We start from the raw sequence: 27027 nt of genomic DNA, 5'->3' as shown, positions 1-27027 counted from the left end.
TTCCAGTTCCACTCGACTATCACATTTTCCAGTGATTTCCATTTTTAGCGATCTACTATTAACCCATTAAACGTCACCGTACTCAATTGAGTAAATGGGGATTTAAGATTTTAAGCAATTATTTTTTATATTATTATTACACTGTTCAAAGCTATATATAAATACTTGGTGGGTACTGTGTTTGTTTTTACATCAAACCATCAGTTGAAGTTGATTAACGTGAGTACTGTGCAGGTATGGACCAAAAGTTATAATAGCAACAAAACTATAGCCTTTTAAATTTTGCTCAGCTGAGTACAGTGGCGACTTACGTAAGTAAAATAACTGTCCTATGTGACATGTGATAAGTAATGTTGCACCCATGGATCAAATCATCTTCTGACATCATATCGCACGATATTACTTATTTACATATGTCACAGTATAAAAAAAAAAAAAATCGCGTTATCTGAGCGTGGAAATCCTTTTTAGTTAAAGGAAAATTTTTTGAAAAAAAATGATTCACTGAGTATTCAAGCCATTTAATGTGGCGTTTAGAGTTGTTATTTTATTGTAAGTGAAATTAAAAATTTAAAAAATGACTAAATTAAATGGTTAAAATAAGATTATCTTCATAAGAGGGTTCAAAGCCAAGACTTATTAGTGGATACATCAAAACTTTCCAGTTAAGATACCTCAGTTCGCATCGTATTATCAAACATGTGGGTGTGTTCGGGCGCTAATAATTACGGTACTGTGCTTTGCATGAAATATCATCACCTTCTAAGCGAAGTTACCGGTAACATTTTCTATATCAGACGCTCGATCAGCAAAATGTTGGCAGTCTCTTACTTATCACTAGTAAACAAGCGCTCTAAAAAAATTTTACTCCGTAATTGAGGTGCAAAACCTTGTGGAAATTAGCATTTGTAATAAACGCTAAAATTTTACTCAACTAGGACTAAATTGTTGATCAGTTCACGACTGGAGTTTAAGATGAGTTTGATATAAAAAAGAAATCGATTCTTTGGGGTAAAGTATTACTATAATACCAAGTTTTTTTTTTGCAACCTATATTTCATCCGTGACTAAATAGGTGGAAATTTCTGTACTTTCTTCTAACTCTTTCAAATATCACGTGTGAAGCAAAATTAACTTCTGGAATATTGCAGCAGATTATCAGCCAAGCGTTAGCAACAGAGTATCAAGCAAGTAATAAGGTTGCAATTAGGAGTGCAGACTATTTTGATATTCATTACTTTGCGACAACCTAACTCGAAAAAATTACACCGAAATTGTTTGGGAAACTGTTCTACCATATAATATTATATATAATATATAATATTAAATAAATGTGTTTTAAATACAATTTTCTCACTTAAAGGGAAAATTATTACTTTAGCAACACACCAAAATGTATACCCATATTATACTGGGGTATGCATATTTGATAAAGTAATTTAAGATATGCCGAAAAACGCAAGTTGCTGAGCAAATAATTATAACTGGCTCAATTGACTGCCCTTCTTTTTAGAAAATATTTCTTTTAATATTTCCTCTAGAATCCCTCGCCACGCGGAATGCTTTAAAATTGCTCTTTCTAGAAGTAGTTATGGTGTCCACGCTCCCATATCTAGGACCTGTGCTGAACTAAACTTACTCTTCAATGCTTTAGATTTTTATTTCACTCAATCAATTCCTTGTTTCTATCATTTGATATTTCATGCCCACATGACCGGGCTTTACCGAAAGGCAGTCATGTTCTAATCCATTTGATTATGACAACCGCTGTGTAGTTTCCAGTATTCTTTAGTTTTTCCAATTATTTCATTAACCCCTTCAATGAATAGTCGAGCAGAAGGAATGTGGAAATGTGCGGAATTAGAAGTATTGAACCATTTTCAGCAGGTGTATATTCCACTGGTTTTTAGGAGACGAAAGTGTTTGTAGAAAATTTTTCTAGTTTTTTTAATTCGAATTAAAAAAACAAAAACACTATTCAAGGATACTTGAGTTTAAGGCTCTATATCCGGAAGTCATTCGAGAATTTTTATACAAGAAGAATAAGTTGGTTTTTCAGCCAAAGTCACGCTTTGATTTTAAACCATTCCATAGGCCAATTTTCAGGATATAATTTTATGTTGAATTAGAAGAATGTGGAAATGATAAATTATTCATTCCTGATATCATTCAAACCTTGACATAAGTGTGTGCTCCTATTATACTTTTATTTTAATTTACCTCTTTGAAAATTTGTTTTAAGGTTGAACGCCTGAGTATATACCGCTCAGCCTTTGAGCCAATGTATACTATCTTGACCAAAAAGTTCTCAAAATATATTATAAAATTTCAAAATATAAGTTTATTCCGCAAAGCTGTTGAAATATGAGAGCCGGTTTCGATTTTTCCATTACTTCCTTTCGGCTGTTAAAACGCCGAAGTGGCTCCCCGTAGTGTTTTTTGACTCGAGCGAACAGAAGAAAGTCGCAGAGATCACTATCAGGTGAATTCGATGGCTGTTGGATGGCATTCGTTTTGTTCTTGGTGAAAAATTCTGGGATCATGGTGCAAAATTGAGTTGTTTCCCACAAATCGTTTCTTTTTTTTGGTGAATTGCTTTACGTAAACGTCTCATAACGCCAAATAATAGTCCTTATGTTTTGTCTGACCTTCTGACAAAATGGTGGTGGTATACAACACCGTTGTAATCCATAAAAACCATGAGCATCACTTTCTTTTTTGACTGAAAACACTCGTTCGCCTAATGTCTGGATATCGTACTCCTAAATCCTCGTCACGTCTCCAGTAACGATGCGTCTGATGAATGTTGGCTCAGATTCAACGAAACTCAGGTATTTGGCAACAACTTTGCAGCAACTATAATATCTTGAACGAATCCATAGACAATGTTCAAGTCCTCTGCCAGCTTTCTGACGTTTAATTTGCGATTATTGATACATTTGTGGCAACCTAACAAAAAAGGTCGAACTCTAATCAAAATACTTAGAGTGTCTCCTGGCGGTTGTTCCCAGAACTTTTTGATCAAGGTGGTGTGCAATATACACTTTTGTATGTCCGACATCGGCCGCCGTAGCTATTCGGGAGTACGTAGGTTCGCATATGCGCGCATGAACATCAAATAATAGAAAAAAAAAAATAAAAGTGTTTTCTAATAGCGGTCGCCCTTCGGCAGCCAATGGCATACCTCCGAGTGTATTTCTGCCATTAAAAAGTTCCTCATAAAAAACCATTTGCCGTTCGGAATCGGCTTAAAACTGTAGGCCTCTCCATTTGTGGAACAACATCAAGAAGCATACCACAAATATGTAGAAGGAGGAGCTCAAGAGAAGTGTAGGCGCCAATTATTTATTTATTTATTTTTATGTTCGACTTCTATTTTTCTGTCACAATTATTATCTTTTACCGTTTTCCTCATAAATATAAAACCATTTAAAGATGTTCATTGCAATTTTTTTATTGTTCACTTTCAGATGTTTTTCTTAAAATTTATTATATTATATAATATTTATATTTATTTACTTTTATTATGCGTTTAGCTGTTTGTGTTCTTCATTTATATATAGATTTTTTTGTTTGAGTTACACGACTAGACAACTTCTTAAAAACTGTTAGTGATAGAATTTGCATTTACTTTATTTAATATTACTTTTTAATTTACAATAATTTTTTCCATATGTATGCTTGCTAATTTGATTGATTATGGTATTACACGATTTTCTTAGTACTATTTAATTTCGTTTCTTTTTTGAAAAAAAAAAAAAATCTGAGTAAAGGAAAGTATGCAAAGTAGTTAGAAAAGGAAACTATTCATTTCGAATCTTTTAATTTATTTACTTATCTGAATTTGGTGTTCTTTCTTTGCGGACCAGGAAGTTGTTTAGGTGTTTTGCTTTAAATTCCTTATTCGTAATTTTGCTTTATTAAATGTGTCTTAAATGCGCTGATAAGTTTTTATTCTTTAATTCTGAACAATTTTATCAAATAATTTATTGGGCGAAGAGTCATTTGTGTGTTTTTATTTACATTTTTTCTGCTGTAAAAGCAACACAATTTTTGGAAAAACTTAACACAAAAAATCGCATAATCACTTTACAAAACAATTTCAATATGTGCTTTCTTTTAGTTTAGTAATAATAAAAAATAACTAGATTTTTCTTTTAATTTATCCTTGCGTTCTTACTTAACATATTTAAATACATAAGTTACCGCAGTGGCTGAATTTAAAAATAGTTATTGTTCTGTGGGTATTTTTAGATAATTTTTCTTCCTTTTTAAATACAAATTTTCATCATTTTAACTACAATTAATTCAATTACTTACAACTACTCGTCTGAATAGGCTTCAGTTGATCAATATTTTACAAATAACAAATATTTTTTTATAATTTTTATGCACTTAATCCGTTTAAGCTTCAAATATTTTGAGAGCTGTGGATTGTGCGTTTTTCTTTAAGTTCTTATTAGTTTTTTTTTTTTTTTTTTGAGTTACATTGACTCAACCTATTTAATTCACATTCGCCACCTTTAGTCAATCACCTCTTCCACCTCTTCGCCGCCATCGCTATTGACATTTGGCCCCAGCAGCCCATTTGTCCCACCATTACCGCCGTTGCCATCCCCCATATCACTGTGTTGATGTCCTAGTGGCGATTTACTGCTGTGGGTACCGTTGCCCACCAAACCACCCACGCTCAGATCACCGTTATGATCTAGCAGCAGGTTGTTGTTATTCAACAAGTTGTTGTTGTTATTATTATTATTGTTATGCAAATGATGTAAATTGTTGTTTATATTGGGTGAGTGAGAGGATACCCCGGCACCACTACTAGCGGAGAAGTGATGTAAATGGTGTTGATGTTGATTGAGTAGCGCCCCAAGGGCGTTTTCTCAGACAACATCAGTCACGCCAGTGTATTGACATGCCGACAGACCCGCCGAATTGGAGCGCGACACTGGCGATGGTGCCGAGTAAGGACTGGCAAAACCAGTCGTGTGCTGTTTGGCCTTCAGGCGTAATGTGGCGATACTCGATGACATGCTCGACGTCATGCAGGGTTCGGCGGCGGCGCGGTACATGTACGGATTTGTAGGTGTGGTGTAGGGGCATGGTGCAGCACCGACATTTGTGTTGGTAAGCGTGGAGCCCATTGTGCCCGGCAACATGGAATTGTTCATGCTGACAGGTATGCTGCTAGCGCCGGTATTAAAACAATTCACCGAATTCTGATGATGATTGGTGGTCACCATGGAACCGAGCGGATTAACCGGCCACGGAAAGGGTTTCGTGCCCAACGGCGAGGGCACTTTTGTCCAGTTATTATAGGGATATGACGAGTAGAGCGAGTCGTCGGCGAAGGGTTGCATAAACTGTGAGCCGAAGCCGGATTTGAAGTCGGCGGCGGCAACAGCCGCATTCATGGCATTGCGTTCGCGCTTACGCCACTTGGCGCGACGATTCTTGAACCACACCTGCAATGATCAGAAATAAATGAGAACTATTAGATTTATTTAACCTAAATATTTAAATATGTATATATAAACAAGATTAAGAATAGTACTTGTAATGAACTTTTACATCACAAATTGCTGCACAAAAAGGGAGAATAAAAGTATAGGTCTATGTCATTTGGTATACATAAATCGCGCATATCAGCTCTAAGTTGTTTGGCCGAGCTTTTCTTCCAAATTGTTTTGTGCATAGTGATGTTATCTTACTAGTGGCAGATGAGTTTTTGTGAGCCTTTTCCATGGCAGGAATGCATTCGGAGATATACTATTGGCCGACCTGAGTACTTAAGTCGCTTGGGATACAACTTTTCACATCATTTGATATTTCATGTGCCCAGTGGTCATCGGACAGGAAATTATCGAGTGACAGTTACCCGCAAACCGTTCGGCTACGGAGACAAAATCATTACTAACTCTAACTAGTAAGGAATTTTGTATTCAGTTCGGACCGAACTTGATATATCAGCGCACAAATTAGTAAAATTTAGTTTAGGCTGACTGCCAATTTTTTGAACCAAACAAACTAATAAGCAATGCGAGTTATCCTTTACATACACTGCCTCATCAATTGTGCACATTGTGTGAATTTGTTATGCGAGTATATTCGTTTGTATGGAACATCGAAAAGTGTGGCCATCACTGATCGATAGTGTGTTTCTTTCTTTTTATACCTATCAAATTTTGTTGGCATTCTAATGACCATCTTGAGGCAAAATGAGGCATGCAAGTAAGTTCAAATATTTTCAATAAATTTTAGCTTGAACCAATTATGTGTTGCTTAAAAGGTGAAATATAGAAATAAAAATATGAAACTTCCATTTAACACAGAATTTGTTTATATTTTCTTCATTGAAAAAAGTGAAGTTTTGTGTAAATTTTCATAAAATGCGTCAAGTTTACTAGCTCTCGAAAACTATGAAAGGCATATGCTATGTTAGGCTCATAAAAAAATGCTATTGACCAAAAATTATAAAATTGTCTATGAGGTACTCATCTTGTATGATAGAATCAAAAGAAGGTCCAAAATTTAGTCTTAATATATAAAAAAGTATAAATATTTATGTCGAATATAAACGAGGTGGGGAGCAATACTTTTGATAGGTCCTCGACTAGAATTACAGTGAGGCATGCCGAAGAATCAGTTAGGCCCGAATTAGGCAGGCCTTACTGAGGCACGCCTCACTATTACCCTTACCAGGCCCACGTTAGGCAAGGCAAAGATTGGCATGCTAGAACAGTACCAAATTTGGTTGTGGTCACGAAAATCTGTGGCAGTGTCTCACTTAGGCATAAATTGGAATCCCTAACTGATTTGTAGAAGGGCATCCGGAGTATTACCGAAGTTCGGTTTTTCGAACCTGCGCCTAATGAGGCAGATGTGTGGCGATACCTCTCGGGACTTGGGCCTAGTTTGGCTGCCTTATGAGGCGCAAATTTGGAATGCGGTCTGCCTTATTTGCGCCTAATCACCGCCTTACCAAAATTTCTAGTCGGGTCAAGGAATTTTATATAGTCGTTAAGAGCTACGCTCTCATACCCAAAAGTTGTTATTCAAAATTGAGCAGGAACAGTTCAGAGTATATCCGCGTTTTGTATGAGAGGCACGGCAAGTTCTGGGAGCTAGACATTCCTTCCCGTTCTTTTCTTTGCCGGCATGCATTTATTAATTTTTATTTTGACGTTTTCCCTTACACTCATAATAATAATTATCGATAATACGGAAAACACAGCGTTGCACGGAAAAAAGTATAGCTATAATTTAAGATTATTTTATGATCTCGATTTTCAAGAGAAAAATTTTGTATGGGTAATATACAATGGGTAATAGATAACCTAGTAATATATCAAGCTAATATAAGTTTCATTGCTCGAATTAGGGTGCACACGAGCAGACGGACGAACAAACAGACATGGCCAACCGACTCCGATCATCATTTTGAGTATTTTGGATTATATAATATTATCTATCTCAATTCCCTTATACCGTTATGTGAACAACATTTGTATACCCTTGGACACAAGTGCGCCGGTATAAAAATGAAGTATAATGAAATTCTTCACGGCATTTGTTCTATATCGACAAATATTACACATATCGTAATTTATTTTTATTTTTTAATAACTAATTTCTAAACTCCATGCAACCGGAAATTCATTTAATAATTCATAATTTCCTTAAAATTGCCTTGATTGGTATCAACTCAAATACTAGCAATAGATCAAGTTTTTAATACCAAAAAATTTACTTCGAAATGTCATCATTTACCAATTTCCTGGATTTAAGAACAAACAAAAAATCGAATCAAGGATTAGCGTAGCGAATTGTTGAGTTAACACACACGCACATGCTCAGTATTCTTGTTTAATATATGCACATACTTATGTACGGATTGTACGGGTCTATGGTGAAATTCATTCAGAAAACGATTTGGCATATAGAGCTGTTTTTACCGGAAATGTTATTATGCAATCAGATAAATATAAAAAATATTTAAGTGATCGATTTTTCGGCAGCCAAAAAGTACAAATACAGGCCCACCGTTTATGCACTATATTTATAAATAACATATACATATATATATATATATCTGCTTACTTACATATGAATGTACATCTAAATGAATACTAAAGAATTGTTTCATAAGTCATGGTGATTGGCAAATCTACTAAAAGCCTAGATTGTGTAATACGAGCATAGAAGAAATACGACAGAGGGAGTCTTTTAGCCCACAAATAAGTATTTAATCTCGTCATCATTCTCGGACGTTAACCAATTTGAAGGATGTTAATTGAACAACCAAAACATAACAATTATTTGTTATGCAGACGATTATTTGTAGTAGCAGACTGCGAAGATAATCTGCAGAGACTTCTACATCCCCTCATAACAACGAGTCTGAAATGCAACATGGAAGTGTCTAACCAAAAACCCTAAAGAACCAAGAAGGTGTAAACTGGAGTTTATCATTAGCATTATAGAGCAAGTAATGCATTTCATAGTAAATGTACCAAAAGGGCGAGAGTGTTGGATTATTTTCGTGATATGATATGGAAAAATAAGCATATGATCGTTGAAAGCAAAACGCGTATATGCAACACGATTGTGAGATCCATAGCACCGTATGTGGGGCCGAAGCTCGAGCGAAAAATTCAAAGTCAAAACAAGCAGAAATACACACATTAAGGACATTTGAGGGGAAAACAAGATGGAATTGCGCTAATAATCAAGACATAAGAAGCCAAACAAACACCGACGAGTTTGTAAAATGTATAAAATTCACACTGGCGCGCATGGACTGAACACATAAAAAGAGCATCCCACAGCCGACTGATTGAAATTGCACGCGACAGAATACCAAAAGAGGGGCGCAAAGCTAGATATCAATTTCAACAGAGAATTAACATTAACTGTGTCTTTAATTTGTAATTCAGTGTATATAATAACAGAAAAATATATAATATGATATGTTAAGCTATGATACTACTTTATAATAATTATAAGCTTATGTGCTTATTTATATCAAATGCTAGTAAGTTAAAATGTTAAAATATTTCGATGAAAATGTAAAAAAGCAGGCAGTGCCTATAACAAAACTATAAGAAGGAGAAGAGTTACATTTTGATACGGAGTTAAAACGCACACTTAACACACATCGAGACGTTTTATGGTGTCGCCGCAGACCGCATTTGAAATGCGATTTGAGAGCCTCTGAAGTGTGAGAAACTGCCCGTATAAACACGATTTACGTCCAAACGTTTCTGAACAGCTGATTCGCAAGGCTGCCTTTGAAAGGATTTGGTCGTAAAAAAAATGTATTATCTACGGAAACTTGGTATTGAAATTGAATGAAATCGGTCAATAACCGCGTCGACTTCCAATAAACTGTAACTTTCAAAAAGCAAAAGAATAAGTATACTATTGAAATGGGATAAAAACCACGCACATTTTTGCAAGCTACAAATCGAGAAAAACATTAGTTACAGACTTAGAGCTGGTGAAACTCAGGAATAACTCTTACCTTAATAGAAGGAAAATGTATATATGTGTGTCAAAAATTGACGAAATCAGTTGGTAAGCACGTCCATCTCTCATATAACGGTAACGGTGTTTAGCAAAAATCGAGATATCGTTGTTATAAATGACGCAAAATTACTCAAATTATGAACCGGAGAAAAAAAGTGTGCAAGGATAATAGATTTCAAGGTTTGGCCATCTGAAGCGAAATTGTGAGATTAACTTTAGTTGTCACGTAACCGGAAACTCTACAGCAGAATTCTGCTCACTCATTTCTCACGGTTATGTCTGCTGATTCCTTCAAATTCGCCGAGAGTAGTTTAATGTTAACCTTATCCTGCAGCAGAACTATTCTCTCTGTCATCTGTTGTTAATATTATTTATAGTTGCATAGTTGTTCCAGATAGGGTGCAAGGTACCTATATATACATATATATATGTATATATATAATATAAACTTTTAGCATGCCTACATTATCACATCCTTCAAACCTGTCTTTGGAATAATGTAATTTTTTCCTTGAAACAAGTTAGAAGTAGTTAGGCTGTCAATGCTCCGATTTATAAAGCTTTAAGGCAGTAGTCTGCTTTACAGGCTTCAAAAAATCGATTTTTTTGTTTTGTTTTAAATCTCTTCCAAAACTATCCAAGAATATGTCTTTAAAATTCCAGAGGCCAATTCGACATATTTTCGAAGCTAGAGCAGTTTTGGTGGCCGAGCGTCGAGCAGGTGCGAATGCTCAGGCAGAACTTTAAAGCGCGTTTTCTCGAGTTTTCATTTTCACAAGTGTTAGAAAACGGTGCCGGCGATAGCAAAAAGAATATATGTATGTCCGATCGAAAAAAACCAAAGTGATCTAGCTTCAGTATTAAATTATCTTCTATTTGAACTAAAAAAGTTGGACAAAAGTATTATTTAAACTACTTGTTTTGCAACTTAAAGTCAATTTTTTTTCTTAAAAAAGTGAATTTTTTTTTTCAAACTTCGAAAAAATTTGGAATTTTATAACTTCTTCGGTATTTTTTTAGTTCATAAAGAAAAGAAACTTATAAAAATTAAAAAAAAATTTGGTTCGACTGTTTCAGATGCATCGCACGACCTCCATCACCGGCACCGATTTACAAGTGCAGACTCCAGGCGCTCCAGAAAAATACTTACAACTTTAAAAAATTTCAATATTTTTTAAAAATAAATATTGTTTTTTAAACCTTAAATATAGTACACTATCGTCTTAAAATTCCGTTTACCGCAATCATTTCCTTCCCTTTCAAAAAAAAATTGCTAAAAAAACGCTTTTTTTCGGCTTCTAAAGCAGACTACTGCCTTAAGGAAACTGAATTCCTTTTCAAATTCTTTAGCACTTTGACTTATTTTCTCCTTAATCTGTAATATTCTTAAACAAATTTTTCAATGAATGAATGCAAACGCTCCGGCACTGAAGAGGAAGAACTTGGCTTCACCTGGCATGTCCAGCTAGCGCCGATTAGCACGATAAATAAGCGACTGTTGTGCTTTGTTAAACTCGGCCAAAATCGCTTAAGCAGTTTTCGCGCCAATCAAAAAGAAGGAGAAAAAGTCCGCGATGATTTGTTGATGGATTTGGATGATTTAAAGGCGCTTTAGTAAATTTGTCTTTTAGAGCAGCCGTATCATTTCGGACGTAGAATTTGGAATTGAAACTTAGCGGTGCATTAACCCCGACCGATTTTTCTTCCGAATCCACATATTATTTTTATTAAGAAATTATATTCAATTTTAAAAGAATTACCCACCCAAGTTCATAAATTAACAACTTAGCAAATATATTGCATTTAAGACACATTATTTGCAGTTTCTATCGCATTCTGAAATTTCTGGCTCAAACATATGCTATGCACCTACATACATAGGTGGATGTACACGAGTGTTAACACAAATACTTGTTACATATACGCATATATATATATGTACTTAAAAGAAGCACTTGTGTATAGAAATATGTACATATGTGAATGTGTATATGTGTTTATGTACACCTATGTATGTTTTATGTGTGCGAACACATAAATTTAAAGCACTTAAAATTTCAATGAAAGATAAACAAACACGAGCACCTTAAAATGCTTGAAGCGTATGGCTGACAATGAGTACTCAGGCTGAGCAAAAAAAAAAACAAAATGGCGTCGAGCATGTACATGGATACAAAGCTAAAGTACTTATAAAGCACAAACATGCAGGCATTGGTGCCTCGGTACATAAGTACACACATACAATTGTGAAATTGCAATGGGACTAAACAAGAATAAGAGAGAAATCGAAATCAAAATGAAACGCCCCTTCATACTCGTATGCCATCCATACACATACACACATACAGATATATGGTGGAACAGATAAGCAATTTTATAAATAAATAAGACAAACTAAAGAAACAAATAAAAATTCCAAATGCGGAAATAAACCACTTCGCAGAGCTCATCAAAATTCATTGCAGCTACGGCTGCTAAAACAACAAGAGCGGCTAAATACAATAAATGCTAAAGAGTTGCGCTGTTATGCTTTTCGTTACTTGCAGGTCTTACTGCTTTTGCGCTCACTCTTAATTTAGTTTTCTTACATAGATTATTCTTCTCCAGCAAATTCCTGCCGTCGACCCGTTTACATTTTACTATATTTTATTTATTTGGCACAAGTTGACAGCCCCACGCTCTGTTTGGGCTGCTGCCTCTTAACTTAAGTAATAAATTACACAGTTGCCATTTTGTTTTTGCATTTTCATTTGTTTCTTTGTGTTATTTTTTTCTGCTTATTTATTTGCCATTTATTCCTGGTGTTTTGTGTCTTCATTGCGTACAATTGCAGAGTGTTTTCTTTTCCATTTTGTTGCATCGCGTCCATTTTATGTGTTTGCTGGCTATTCGGTTTTACTGCATTTCCAAATAAAATTTTGATTTATTTTACCACCGCATGACTTGCTTCCCCACTAACCCTCGCCCCCACAAGCCACTGCTTCACTGCTTTGAGGGTTGCTTGATTCACTCATTCATTCACTCGAGTGTGGGTGGCCACCCAACCACCCACAATTGTACTTCTGTTCAAATTTCACTTTGTCTTTCTTCCATTTCCACCTTGCCCCCTCCGTCCTTATCCCTTCCATATTATATTTTATTTATATAGTTCTCTCTGTTAAAAAAGCTGCAGCATTTACTGGTATTTGTATTTATAATTACTGCACATGCGTACTCCACAGTTGAAAGCCAGTGCCGTTGGAGTGAGTAGGTGGTTGGGGAGTTGTGAGTTCATTGGGGTTCGCCATTTCGAACTCTCTTTACGTGCGAACAAATGGATCTACATGTATGTGTGGTATATCGCGTATGTGCGTCTGTGCTTATATGTAGTAGGTGTATGAGTGTTTTAAATAAATTGGGGGTAGTATTTTATGCAATAAATATGGTGGCAGACGGAATACATAAATTGCTGTCAGTGCAAAGTTTATAAAAATATAAAAATGTGCGCAAGGTTTTTTATTATTTGTTGCTTGTTTTGTGTCGCTTTGGGATTAAATGTTGAAACTTTTGAAGAAATTAAAGTTTCTGCGCTATGAATATCTTGTGAAACAGAAAGCAAGTAGCGAAAATTGCATTACTTTAAGTAGTCATAGGAATATTTTTACAGGCGTATGTAGCAGCTAAGCTCTTGGCGCTTCTAGTTTCATTTATATTTTGAGCAACATCGATTACATTTTGTGAGAAATAGGAACTAGAAGGTCCATAGGGTATAAATGACTGTTCATGCAAGAAGTGTGAGTATTATTTCACAAGAATAAACGAGAAAGACCTGAAGAGCTGGCTTAATCTGATATTACTTAGACTTTTATACCACCAATTAAAGAGAAGTGCTGGTGCACATTTTCCCATCTTTTTGCCATCACAGTAATTTCAAGCACGAGCCATTCATGGAGTTATGTTTGTATACCTTCGTTCAAACCAAAGTTTCATTTATAAATTCCTTGAATTGTTGGTACAAACAAATGGTAATTCCAAGTAGTTTCCTTAGAAGAAGGGTCCGAAAATAATTGTTATGATGTATTTCAAAAACTAAAAAGTCAAGACATACAAATTTGTGTAGAGGTAGAATAAGAAGTGGAACAACATCAAGGCGCACACCACAAATATGAGGAGGAGTTTGGCCAAGCACCCAAAAAGGGTGTACGCGCCAATTATATATATATATATATATATATATATATACATATATATGTATTAGGGAGGCTCGATTTAAAAATCGCTCATTGCTCTGTGAAAATCGTATTCTAGGAATTAAAATAAGAAACTTTGCTGAAGGAACCATACCTCTAAAACGAATTCTGATGTCCGCCAATTTGGGTCGAACGAAAAATCCCACTTTGACCCATTTAGAGAGCTCCAATCGAGTCCAAATGTATGACCGACCCCCACTAACTTTGGACGGCCGATCCACCCATGCCAGTGGCACACCCCCTGGAACTCCCCTGGGGGCTCCCCATACAATCATTTCAAAATATCACCATTTTTGGCCTTTACGTGAGAAAAGAAACTTAAAAGCTCGACCCAAATTGGGGGACATCAGAATTCGTTTTAGAGGTATGGTTCCTTTGGCAAAGTTTCTTATTTTGATCCCTAGAATATGATTTTCACAGAGCAATGGGCGATTGTTTTGCCTCCCCACAAATCGACCCGGCCTAATATACATATATACATATATACATATGTATATACATAAGAACAAGAAGTTCATGTACTTTTCAAGCTCACGATGTCCCTGCAAGGAGCATTATTATTATTTTTTCTACCTTTTTTAACCCTTTATCGCATGTATGCAATTTTATATCCAAATAAAGTATTGTAAAATAATTTAAACCATTTTAGTCCATGAAATATATATTTAGCAATAATAAATTGGGGAGGATGGTTCCATGTGTAGAAGTCCACGCAAGTGGGGAAAGTTACTGATCGCCATTCACTTGGGAGTGGCCAGGACGATTCTTCTGCATATGGTCCAAGCAGCTCATAAAGTCCGGGATTAGCCAACGTATCCTCTAAGTAGCTTCCGAACACCCGTTCGGGAGTGAGCTAACGTGAGAAGGCGAAGCATGAATGAAAACAGCAACAAAGCCTCGGATGAGAATTCCAACACTGATGACGATCCCTGCAAACGAACTAAGGACTACGATTTGAGGGCATGCACCTGGAATGTCCGGTTCCTTAATGGGGAAGGTGCCTCTGCCCGGCTGGCTGATGTCCTCGGAGAGTAAAGGCTGACATCACTGCCATTCAAGAGAAGCGATGAACGGGGCAAGCCAGTTAAACTTAGGACCTTGCGACATCTACTATAGCTGTCAAGTAACGGAGTGCAAATTCGGTGTTGGATTTGTTGTGTCAGAGAGACTTCATCGCCAAGTACTGTCGTTCACTCCGGTGGATGAGCGTCTCGCAATAATCCGCATCAATGCGCAACTTTTCAACATCTCGCTCGTTTGCGCCAACACAGGAACGGAAGAGAAGAACGATGCGGCCAAAGATTCTTGCTATGAGCGTCTAGCGCTGCGCACGCCACGACAAAAAAATCGTGTTTGGCGACTTCAACGCCAGGGTGGACAAGGAGGGAATTTTTGGTTCCAATGTCGGAAAATTACCCCTGCACAACGAAATATATCGTAACGGACAGAGGCTGATCGACTTCACCGGTGCCCGAAATATGGTTACCTGCAGCACCAGAATCCAGCATAGAAAGATACACCGAGCTACCTGGCTGCTCCTGTTCGAAAAACACGAAACCAAATCGATCATGTTGATCAACTCGGATCATTACCTTGTTGCAGCCAACTGCGTACACGCTTCGGTGCAGCAGAAAACGTACATCTACCTACGCAAAGAATGTTCGACATCAAAAAGCTACAATCACAAGAGACAGCAAGAAGATTCGCCACTCAACTCTAACTCCTGCTCTCAGAGAATACTTCCCAACAATCCGGCATGCACGAGCAATGGAGCAACAGAGAGATAAAAAATGAATAGAGACGTATTATCAGACAGAAAAAACGGGAGGCCGAAAAACGATAGTACGAGGAGCTTAAGATGCTGGCCAATACGAACAACGCCCGAAAATTCTACCAGAAAGTTCGGCGGTTTACAGAAGGTTTTAAGACCAGGGCGTTTTCCTGTAAGAACAAAGACGGCGATTTGGTGACTAACATCCAGAGCATACTTAAATTATGGAGGGAACACTTCTCGAATCTGTTAAATGGGGATAGCTGCGCATGTCACAGAGAGTATGAAGATCCCGATACCCCAAACGTTGACGACGGAATTGTCGTTCCGCTACCCGACCATGACGAGGTGAGAATAGCGATAATGCGTCTAAAGAACAACAAAGTCGCGTGCGCCGACGGACTGCCGGTTAAGCTATTCAAACATAGCGGCGAGGAGCTGGTAAGCTGCACGATTCAGCTCCTATGCAAAATATGGTCGGATGAAAGTATGACTGCCGATTGGGATTTAAGTGTGCTCTGTCCAATCCATAAGATCCTACAATCTGCGCCAATTACCACGGGATTAGTCTTCTAAATATCGCCTATAAGGCTTTAGCAAGAGTATTGTGTGAAAGACTGAAGCCCACCATCAACCAACTGATAGGACCTAATCAGTGTGGCTTTAGACCTGGAAAGTCCACAATCGACCGCATATTTACAAAACGCCAAATCTTGGGTCTCGAAAGGAGAATCGACACACACTATCTTTTCGTCGACTTCGAAGCTGCATTCGACAGTTCGAAAAAAAGTTGCCTATATGCTGCGATGTCTGAATTTGGTTACCTCTCAAAACTAATACACCAGCAGTGACATCAGAATTAGGAAGGACCTCTCCAAGTGACTCGACACAAAGTGACTCGCTGTCGTGTGACTTCTTTAACCTGATATTGGAAAGGATCGTGCGAGCCGCAGTACTTAATCGCTTAAGCACAATTTTTTATAAAAGCGTACAATTGTTGGCGTATGCCGATGATATCGACACCATCGGCCTTAACAACCGCGCTGTTAGTTCTGCCTTCTCCAAACTGAATAAGGAGGCAAAGCGAATGGGTCTGGTGGTGAACGAGGACAAAACGAAGTACCTTCTGTCTTCAAACAAACAGTCGGCGCACTCGCGTATCGGCTCCCACGTCACTGTTGATTTCTCGAAGTTAAAACAAATCAAGCGATACCAAATTCACTTAAATATTAACATAAGGTTTAACGGCTTATTGGTTATTTGGCAATAACTTTTATTCATGACAAAATAAAATCATTTAACTATTATCATTGCGCATATAAAGTAAAAAAATCAACTTTTTACTGTGATTTGTACCACAAAATGTTTTAAAATTTTATTATTAAAGTACTTCTTACTTTTATCTTGCCTTACTATGAAGGTGTGACTACAAAAGGAAAGATATTGTGGATATATAATATGTGGAAGTTTTATGCGTAAGAAAATGGGTCCAATAGAAAGGTAATAAAATTAACTACTAATTTCTTTTTTCAATTCGTATTCATTTTATAGAAGCGTTGAACAGTTGCACCTAGTATATACTTAGGTATATAAAAGGATACTAATAAGCAATTTTCATTTGGTAATTCAACTTGTTTTAAGAAGAAGACATGAGCTTTCCAGCCCAGCTTAGCATAAAGTGTTATGCTCAGATTTTGGGCTCGTTGCTGCTAGATAATGTTCATTATTATGTTTGTTTTTTCAAGCAAATTAAAAAAAAAATTATAAAAATGTTTTTTTTTTCCGGTTGCGCTGTTTATTGAAAAAACTAAAAAGTTAACTTCCAATTATTTTGAGATTTATCGGCAGTCGGATATTTAGTCTTAAAAACATCATCAAATTTTTAATTCTAATTCTCCAACAATTCCCGAGGTTAGGTACTGCTGATTCTGCATAATTTCAGAATAGCGCGAAGCCCGATACTAGCAGATGAAAGAGTACGAGAGCACCTCTTTTCCAGAATTGTAGCAACAACAATCAGAAATAATAATAAATATAAAGAGTCGTATTTGTCTTCCTACACCTCGTGGCAAAGATATAGACAGTGAAGCCAATTTCTTCCCCACTTGTCTCTTCCAACGCAGTGGAACATCTTCTCTTGTTATCATCTATGCTTCTGCTTCACATAATACAATGGGCATGATGAGAGACTTATAAATTGTTAATTTTGTTCGTTGAGAGAGGAGTTTACTGCTCTATTTTCTACTGAGTCCAAAGTAGCCCTTGTTGACAAGAAACTTTCTGCGTTGGATTTTAATGCTGACGTCGCTGCTGCTGTTGATGCTTGTTCCCAAGTAGACTACGCCCTCTTCTTTTCCAAATTTGTAACTGTCAACAGTTACTCGCTCACCTTCCGATATCCGATCGCCTCACTTCTCTATCCACATTGGAAAAGGTCTATGATGCCAGTAGTTGCACGCTTTTGTGCCAGTTCGTTTCAGTTCTGTAGCTCGTACTATATTCTCCAACTTCAGGTTAAAGAAATCGCACAACAGAGGTTGATAATCATCACATCATTCAATTTCAGCTCACGAGGTCATAACTATACACGAGTTAACTTTAAAATAATGTTTAGAACTATCAAGTGTATAAATTATGTTCCAAAAGGGCGCTAAATTTGTTAATAAAACGAAATCCGTTGAACTATTTCCTTTAAATTAATCTCTTTAGCTGTTAGAGTTAGAAACGTTTTTCTAACTAGAAATATAGGGTCCGCCATATAACTTTACGGAATTAAAAATGCTATAAAAAAGAAACTATTCAATATTTTTCCAAACTGTTTTTTTATTTTGAAGTACAATCCTTCCGGTTAATGATGGAACACAACTTCATTCATATGGCTGCCTCGGCTACCATACCAAGGTCTTTACGCAAAATTCGACTCAATGATGTCTCCGAAATGTCCAATTGTTGAATAGTTTAGAATAGTTTAATGAGAATGCGATGGCGATGAAAAAGAATGGTAGGTGACGAAAACGGAGACCAAGGTTGGGTGGTACATGGTGGTATGATCTTTCGCTGCAGTTTCTATGAGTGGTGGCACGATGTTTTTTTGTGACGAATAGACATTTTTTATGCACGTACTTTTGCATTGGCTCCTGATTAGCGGAACATTGAATCGAACAAGGAAAACAACCTATCGCTAAGTGCTATTGTAATGCGACTACGCGGCTATTGTGCTGCATTATTCCAGTAGAGTTTCCTGCGTTTTCTAACTACTCTTCTTAAAATCTTCAAAATACATACATTTCATAATCCGATTTTAAAACTGCCTTCACCTTTCTTTTTAGCCTCAATTGTTTAAAAAAATGCTGTGTGAAGTGTTAGGTTGGGTTGAGGGAACAGCAAAAAGTCACACGAGGTCAACTCAGATGAACACGAAGATTGTTGTAATAACGATGTTTTTGGTCACAATTCTATCCACTTTCAATGGACATTCTCCCTCAATCGCTGCAGTTCGCTTTATATATATAGTATATTTGGCACGTACACCCTTTTTGGGTGTTTGGCCGAGCGTTCTCCTCCTATTTGTGGTGTGCGTCTTGATGTTGTTCCACAAATGGAGGGGCCCACAGTTTCAAGCCGACTACGAACGACAGATATTTTTATGAGGAGCTTTTTCATGGCAGAAATACACTCGGAGGTTTGCCATTGCCTGCCGAGGGGCGACCGCTATTAGAAAAATGTTTTTCTTAATTTTGGTGTTTCACCGAGATTCGAACCAACGTTCTTTCTGTGAATTCCGAATTCGGAAATTGAGAATAAATTTACATTATTGGATGATACTTGACCGAATAGACCACGTACGGTCTGAAGTGAAATGAATATTGAGGCCCCGATCTATCCCCCGAGCCTTTCTTATATCGCTACTTGGGCAATCGTACTCAAAAATCTTGATTTGAAAGCGTATAAAATACAGCTAGTCCAAGATTTGAAGCCGGTCAATCTTCCAAAGCGTTATAATGTCAGTCGTAGGGCTCTTGAAAAACTCGCCTAAAATCCGCATTTCGGGCCCGAATTTTCTTTAGCGATGACGCCCATATCAGTGTTGCCAGAACCAATCGCAGCAGCGTACTAAAGCGATGATCAAAACAGTAATAGATTGCTGTACTCCGTAATAGGAGTCTAAGCAAAGTTAAAAAAAAAAAAAAAAAAAAAATTTTCTATAGCGGTCGCCCCTCGGCGGGCAATGGCAAACAGGATTTAATTGACTAAAACGAAAACAAAACACTCACTATCACACTGACATGCTCATCACAGTGACAATTCTCGAACTGAATAAACTTCTAACAAAGCAGTAAAGCTCATTCAGAAAGGCAGAGTCAAATAAATGTCATAATACAGTCAGTAACACAGAATATCACTAATTAACATATATTCTTCCAACATTAGCGGGTTTAATATTTTAAACGTGTTGTATCGTGTTGTTATACATATTCAAAATTGACGATGTGCAGTAGCGGAGAAATTATTGTCAAAAGGGCGAATGAAACAAAAATATCTCCAGACATATGTCCTTTTAGCATACATCATGTTTACTTTTATGGCTGTTGCTCGCCCTCTCTCGTTAACAATGGGAATTACATAAGCAGCGATGGATAAAGAAGGTTCCCAATACGTCTTTTATAAAACATTTTTTTCAAAATTTGGCTGAAATTGTAATTTAAAACATGAACAATTTTTCTCCTGTTTCCTCTTAGAATTGGAAATTGTAATAGATTTCATATGAAGTGTAATAGCTTAATAAACTGAGAACAAATGTAATAGATCTATTACAATTGTAATAGACTGGCAACACTGGCCCATATTGGGCTTAATGCCTAAGTCAATAAGCAAAATTGTGGTGTTTGGGCTGAAGAACAACCCGAAGTCATTTAAGAACAGCTATTACATCCATTGAAAACAACAGTTTGGGGCGGCCTATAGGCTGGAGTCCATATTTATTGTATCGGGCCATGATAAACGACTTTTTGATGCCGGAAATTGAAGCCAGTGATCTCCACAACATTTGGTTCCAACAAGACGGCACTACTTGCCATACAGTCTGTGAAATAATCAATTTACTGCGCCGTCGATTCGGTGACCTATTTATCTCTCGTCTCGGACTAGTGGATTAGTCACCAAGTGATGATATCACACCTTTGGACTTTTATTTGTGGGGTGTGTAAAGTATAAATGTTTTGTGGATAAACTAACTTCGATTGAGGCATTGAAAGCTAACATTATTAAAGATATTCAGGAGATACCGACCGAAAACCTTCAGCGAGTTATTGAAATTTGGTGTTTACGGTTGGCCGAATTACGGCGCAGTTGCGGCCAACATTTGAGAGGGATTATATTTACAAATAAATGTCTTGAATGGTTCTACACAAAAAGGTTGCCCACTCAATTTGAATTTTCAGTGCTTTGTTTGAATTTAAAACCCGATGCCTCTAAATTGATCACCCGTTAGTAGCCCTTTGTAGTGGAAATATTGCAATTCGATACATATTATATGTATTATATGATATTTATTAAGAGATGTTAAGTTATTTCAAAATCATTCATAATCAAAACTTTCGCTCATTCGAAGCAATCGCACACCATCTCATTCCGACGTAATTATCTTCGCTAAACGCAAATAAAGATTTAATTGATAACCCATGGATGTGAGAAGCTAATTATGGGCATAGCAAAAGTTCTGTGAAATTACAATTTTACACTAGCGTGTGCAACATTCACCAATACATGCAAGCCCACTACTGGCTTCTTCACGCAAATCATTGGCAACGGTTAGGCGTTCGAAACGGCGCCTGCGCTAGCTCTTCCATCTTCAACAATTGTAATGAGCATGTAATCCCTTGTTGTTGGTAGGCATTATGAGAAAAGTAGTGGTGGCTTTCAATGAAGGCGTATACATACATACCTACATTTACATAGAAAGTATGGCTTAGTGGGGATGAATTAGCCAAACATATACAGAATGCAAAACTCGGAGCTAAATGATAAATGTATGCATGTATGTGACACCAGTTACAAAACCATCAACCGGTGAAACTTTTAACTATGCGCACGCGTTTTATATTCGAAATGAACGCTACGCATTGAAAATGTTACATGTTGCGTTTTCCCCTTTTCCCGTAACTGGACGCATTCACAACGCGCACTATGTCAATATTTGCTTTGTGGGAAAATTGGATAAATACATAAATAGATGGATGCATACATGCATATGTACATATATACAAACACACTTACACGTGCTGACGCACTCTTATAGTAGCAAAAGTCAATGGCTCTGTATTTGATTTAGTTTTATGCGCCTAAAAGGCGTCTAATCAAATTAGTTGCGTTCTATCGTAATTGAAATGTAATTACCAAGCGATAGCGATGTGTGGGAAGTTTCAGTATTCGCGGGGGTAAGCCTGAAAACTTCGTTTTTTGTTTGTTGAGGAAAGTGTTAAGTAAACAGAATTGAGTGTCTTCGTGCTTCACTCACCAACTCTACCCTCTAATTTTATTTACCTTTTGTCAACTTTCACCTTGCTCTATTAGGCAAAACATAGATAGCTGAACGTTCACCCGTCATTACCTGCCCTAATGCATAAGCAAAGTAATAAAAATCAAAGCCGGCAAATCGCCTGCACTAAGAGAAGCTAATGCCCACAATTAATCATGTCAACTGAGTCAAGTCATCATCTGTGGCAGCTTTAACCAACATCAATGTCAGAGTCAGCGTCAGAGGGTTAGTCGGAGGAGCAGTCTTAGTGGGAGCAATTGACATAGACATCTTTCTTCCTTCCTTCCTTTCTTTCATTTACACTGCTGTCGTATTCTTCGACAGCGCTTCACTAAATCTTCATTAGTCAATATTTGTAAGTTGGCAGACGAAAATCTGAGTGACTGTCTCTGTTTGGGATACACAAATGGAGACAGGAAACATGCCTATGTTTTCTTTGCATAGCTACGAGTAGCTTCATTTAAACCCCCTTTTTTATTACTCAAAGGGCAATCAATCAAAAAAGTATTACCACTTTTATTGCAGTTTTCCAACCAATTTTACTAATACTTATGCCAGAGAAATTTAAGACGATTTACGATTTGAAAAGCAGGCAAAATAGAAAAATGTTGAAGAAAATTTGTGACAAACTAGTATGGCATAACATGCAGTGTATTTTGCGTCAAAGACGTTTTCATTTTTGCGCACATTTTTTTTGTTTCAATTTTACTACCCACTTCACTCTTTTCATTGATTTTTATCTTTGTGTGCATTTAAGATTTTATTTTTTTAACTGGTTTACTGCTTTCTTCGTTACGGTGGTGCGCTACTAATTTCTTTTCACATGTTTCTATGTTATTTTTAGGTGGTCCTTTCGCCATTTTTACTACCCCATTTTTTCCTTTTTTATATAGCAACATTTGTTGGCTTCCTTTCCGTTTTTTTTTTCAACAATTTATCACGAAATTTTCTTACTCTTTCCTGTGCTTACGTCAATGTGTCATTATCATCAATACCTGATGAGCCGTTACGTTTAGCCCTGGTCATCAGCTCAGCAAATCAAGCATTCGGGAAAATCAGGAAAAACAAACGGTGTCATCATTGCTTTCATCAAAACCAATTAGAATTTTCTGCTTGAGTCAGCAACACCCAACCAACCAGCACGTTTATCATTTTTTGCTAAGTTCAGCAAGCGTGTTATTGCTGCAGTCCTTTTCCCATCTCATTGCCGGCAACTAGGATATACGATGTTGGCAGTTTCAAATTTTTAGCATTTGCCCTTTTTTATTTGGGTTTTTTTGTTCGGACTTTGTCTTTTTATTAGCATCACTTGATAGCCATGAAGGTTTTTATACTTTCCTTACTCGGCTCTGCAGAGCTGACTGCTTTCAACGCTGTTAAATGATACGTGAAAATGACAGCAGACGAGATCGATGATAGTCTGTGATGTGCTGATGCGAGTGGTTGGGATAGCGGTTAATGTTCGTATTTATATACATATGTATGCACTTATATTTGAAGGTGCTTGCGCCAGGGTGTGGCAATTTAGATGTATGAAATTGAAGTAAAATGTTGTGCCAAAAAGATTAAAAAATTTTGTTTATGTAGTACAACTTACATAACTAACATAAAAAAATGTTCGGTTAGTACCGAAGAATGTTTTCGAAAATTAATCTGTGTTCTTAATACATAGGTGCAAATTCTTAAAGCAAACATTTGTAAAATTTTTTGGGGAAAAAGTTATTTTGTTAAAGAGGATTGAGTACAGGTCGAAACACGCGAAATCACGCAAACGTCTCAAACACTAAGAATGTGCATTTAGTGTGTTTAACTAGTATGAGTATAACCGTTTTTTTCTTGAAACGACGTTTTGCGATCTGATTGACATGATTCAGAAAAAAACTTTTGGTCCGATCTGTCTAAAACCGGTACAGCTTATTTTACACATAAGTATACTTATAACATGAACTACGCTCATTTATTATTATTTAAACCTCTTCTTAAACAATTTACAGTTAGAAAATGTTACAAAATTCAAGCCCATTATTTTGAATTTTTATTTTGGATTTCTCCATCGTAGTTCATATCAAAGCGACAAGTCTGCTGGTTGCTTAAAACTATTATTTTTGTTTCAGATCCTACACACATAGGATACTATGTCAGTCGGTTTATAATTATTCTTCCGAATTTATCAGTAATGAAAAAATTGTAAATATGTTTTGTAATAGTAAAAAACCTAAATTAATAACAAACATTTTAAACTAAAAAAAAAAAATATTCTTGAGAAAAAGTCAAAACTTTGAACTTGAATTAAATAATAAATTTTGGTTAATGACTTGTAATAAGAACTTTCGTAAGAAACACTGCGAAAACTGTGATTAACTCTTCGCTACGAATGGGTTCTTCTTTTGATGAAAAACAACACGTCCAGAAGTACAGCGAAACTAAACTCTGTATACCTGGCGCCTGTTTTAAATTAATGAACTTATGTTTCTTCAAAAATTTGCTCAAATATTTCTAATTAATAAAGTTGAGATATCTTACACAAAAATCTATTAGGTGATGTATAATAAAAGACCTGAATATTTCTTTATGAGAATTCAGACAGCTTTACCTTATGATTTCTGCGGCGTTAGAAAGGCGCTTAAAAAAATTCTTTGCGTGTTTTGTGTTTAGTGCAGCCAGTTGGGTATTACAGAATTTTAAAGTAAAGGTTAGAAAAGAAAATTTTAAAAATTTTTCTGTACAGCTACAACAAAAGTGAAATGTCGTATCAGAAGGCCAAAAAATGTGTGCTGTATTGGCCCAATGCAGTGTTGAAAACAACAGGAAAACGGTACCTCCAATGATTTCAGGCTAGTACAATAGAAAGGTGAATGTTCTCTAGTTGCTAGTACCTTAGCTAATAATAACAATAATAGTCACTCTACTAGAACAACTGCCAAAGAAGTTTATAAAATTATGAAAATCATAAAGTCAGGCCTGCTTTTATCTATTGCCATAGAGTTGAAGATTAGTCAGAAAACTCTTTGGAATAATTTTCATAAGGATAATTACAACTATGTAAATGTGATCGTCAAAATGAAGTTAGCAACTCTTTGATGGCTTTTTAGTACTTCACCTAATATTTACTTCAGCTAATATTTGAAAAATCATTTTTTGAAAACCAACTAACAGATTACTTAGAAGCAATTTTCGCTACCTACTCGTAATAATACTAACAGATTTTTGACTTTAATATTACAAAGTGTGTAGCATATGGAAAGAAGAATTATTAAAACAACCGTTATAGGACACTAATGAGTATAAAAAGTTCCTAATATAGGTAAACTTAAATTTATTAGATAGTCTAAATATTTTGAGGGGCGTGCCAGATTCTAATGAGATTACTATGTAGAAGTGCTTTTTTTAAAGAGAGTAAACAAAATTATATTATATTATAGATTCCATTAACTGCGTTAAAGTAAAGAAAATAACTGCCAAACTTTTAGATGCTCATTTAATACTGAATATTATAGAAACTGGTGTAAACTATTTGGAATAAATTATTTATTTTGCAACCTTTGTTTTGGTGTCTATTATTTCTGCTGGTACTACCCCTCAAAACACAAAGATATGCAAAATGTTGATGTATAGCGCTGGAAAAAAATATATTGCCACAGAATTTGGGCCTGTTTTGACTACTTCTCTTCTATAATTGTCCTCTACGTTTTAATTTTCATTAATGTTTTTTAAAAATAAAGTTCATTAAACAACAAATATCATATAAATCATAGTTTTAAGCTTTTAATAAGATTTTCAAAATTCGTATTTTCATCAAAATTTTAAAAATTGAAGATAAAAATGTGCATTCGTTATATTGGAGAAAATGTGCAACATAGTCACAAAAAAAAAAAACTAACGAACACTTTGAGCCTCTTTGAACTTGCACTTTATTACTATATATTTAATGGGTTAAAAAATTGCGTATACAAATTTATTTTAATTCTGATTAAAAATTTTGAAAATTGGTAAAATTTTCTCAATAAATTATTTTCCAGCAGAAGGATGTAAAAAATTGTTAATAAAAAAAAATGGGTCCCCAATCATTCAAAAAAGCTGGAAATCAATTTTCTCCACTGTATTTGGAAGACTCATGCAAATGATGTGAAAAAAAGAATGCTTTAAACTTGAAAATAGCCTTCATATGAGATTGGTGCCCCCGCTAACACTAAAAATTCGCACATTCTAATCCACAAAAATGCCATACAAACTAACCAACCAACTGACCGTAAATGCGCGCTAACAGTTATTTACCATTTAGCCATTTTGCGCTGATCATAAATGGTCACATTATGGCTTTTTGAAAAGCTCACCAAAGAGTTGTTGAAGCCAGCAAATCCCATTGCCAATGCTGCACCAACGAGAAAGCACACAAAACAAATATATGTATATAAACATATATGTGTACTGTTTCCAATTGAAGCTAGAGCTAATGTACTTATATGAGTACATATTGTGCTGAACACATAAAACGAAAAAAATATGGAATTGAGCAATCAACGCCTGTAACAGGGAAAAAACGAATGCTAGAGAAAGTTGCTTGGAAAAAAAGCCAACTAGCAATCGCTTTGCAAACGAGTACTTAATGGTCTTTTATGCACCCCAACTGCCCGTTCTGTGTGCTTTCCGATGATTGCAAACACCTGTCATGCTGCCTGGCTGGCTGGCTAGTCTGGTTGGATGTGGCAAAAAAGAGCAAATCAACTCTTTGGAAAAATAGCAGCCAACAGACAATGTCCAACATTATTTTTTCCATGAACACTCATATCGGCAATGATGATGCCAATTTGTAAAGATTTTTAATAGCCACCCCGTCCTGTGCTTACATATGTGTCGAGGATGACTGCGATTGAAGTTGATGATTTGGATGGGGGTAGTGGTTGCAAAGCCAAATTCGGCAAAGTGTTTTTGATGACTCGCTGGGATGCTTTAAAAAA

At 36.2% G+C, this 27027-nt stretch overlaps 1 protein-coding gene across 1 annotated transcript in view; it reads right to left on the bottom strand.

Annotated features, from left to right (window-relative positions):
* Window positions 1–4166: 4166 nt before the first annotated feature.
* Window positions 4167–27027, bottom strand: part of LOC129235475 (pituitary homeobox homolog Ptx1) — a 120061-nt gene continuing 97200 nt past the window's right edge. The window contains exon 5 of the mRNA XM_054869343.1: window positions 4167–5468. Coding sequence (XP_054725318.1) covers window positions 4887–5468 — 582 coding nt within the window. The 3' untranslated portion in view covers window positions 4167–4886. The remainder of the gene's footprint in view (window positions 5469–27027) is intronic.

This window comes from Anastrepha obliqua, chromosome 1, assembly GCF_027943255.1.
Source record: "Anastrepha obliqua isolate idAnaObli1 chromosome 1, idAnaObli1_1.0, whole genome shotgun sequence".
In the NCBI taxonomy this organism is placed as follows: domain Eukaryota; kingdom Metazoa; phylum Arthropoda; class Insecta; order Diptera; family Tephritidae; genus Anastrepha; species Anastrepha obliqua.
Note: the sequence above shows the minus strand (reverse complement) of the source record. Positions and strands in the feature narration are given on the sequence as shown.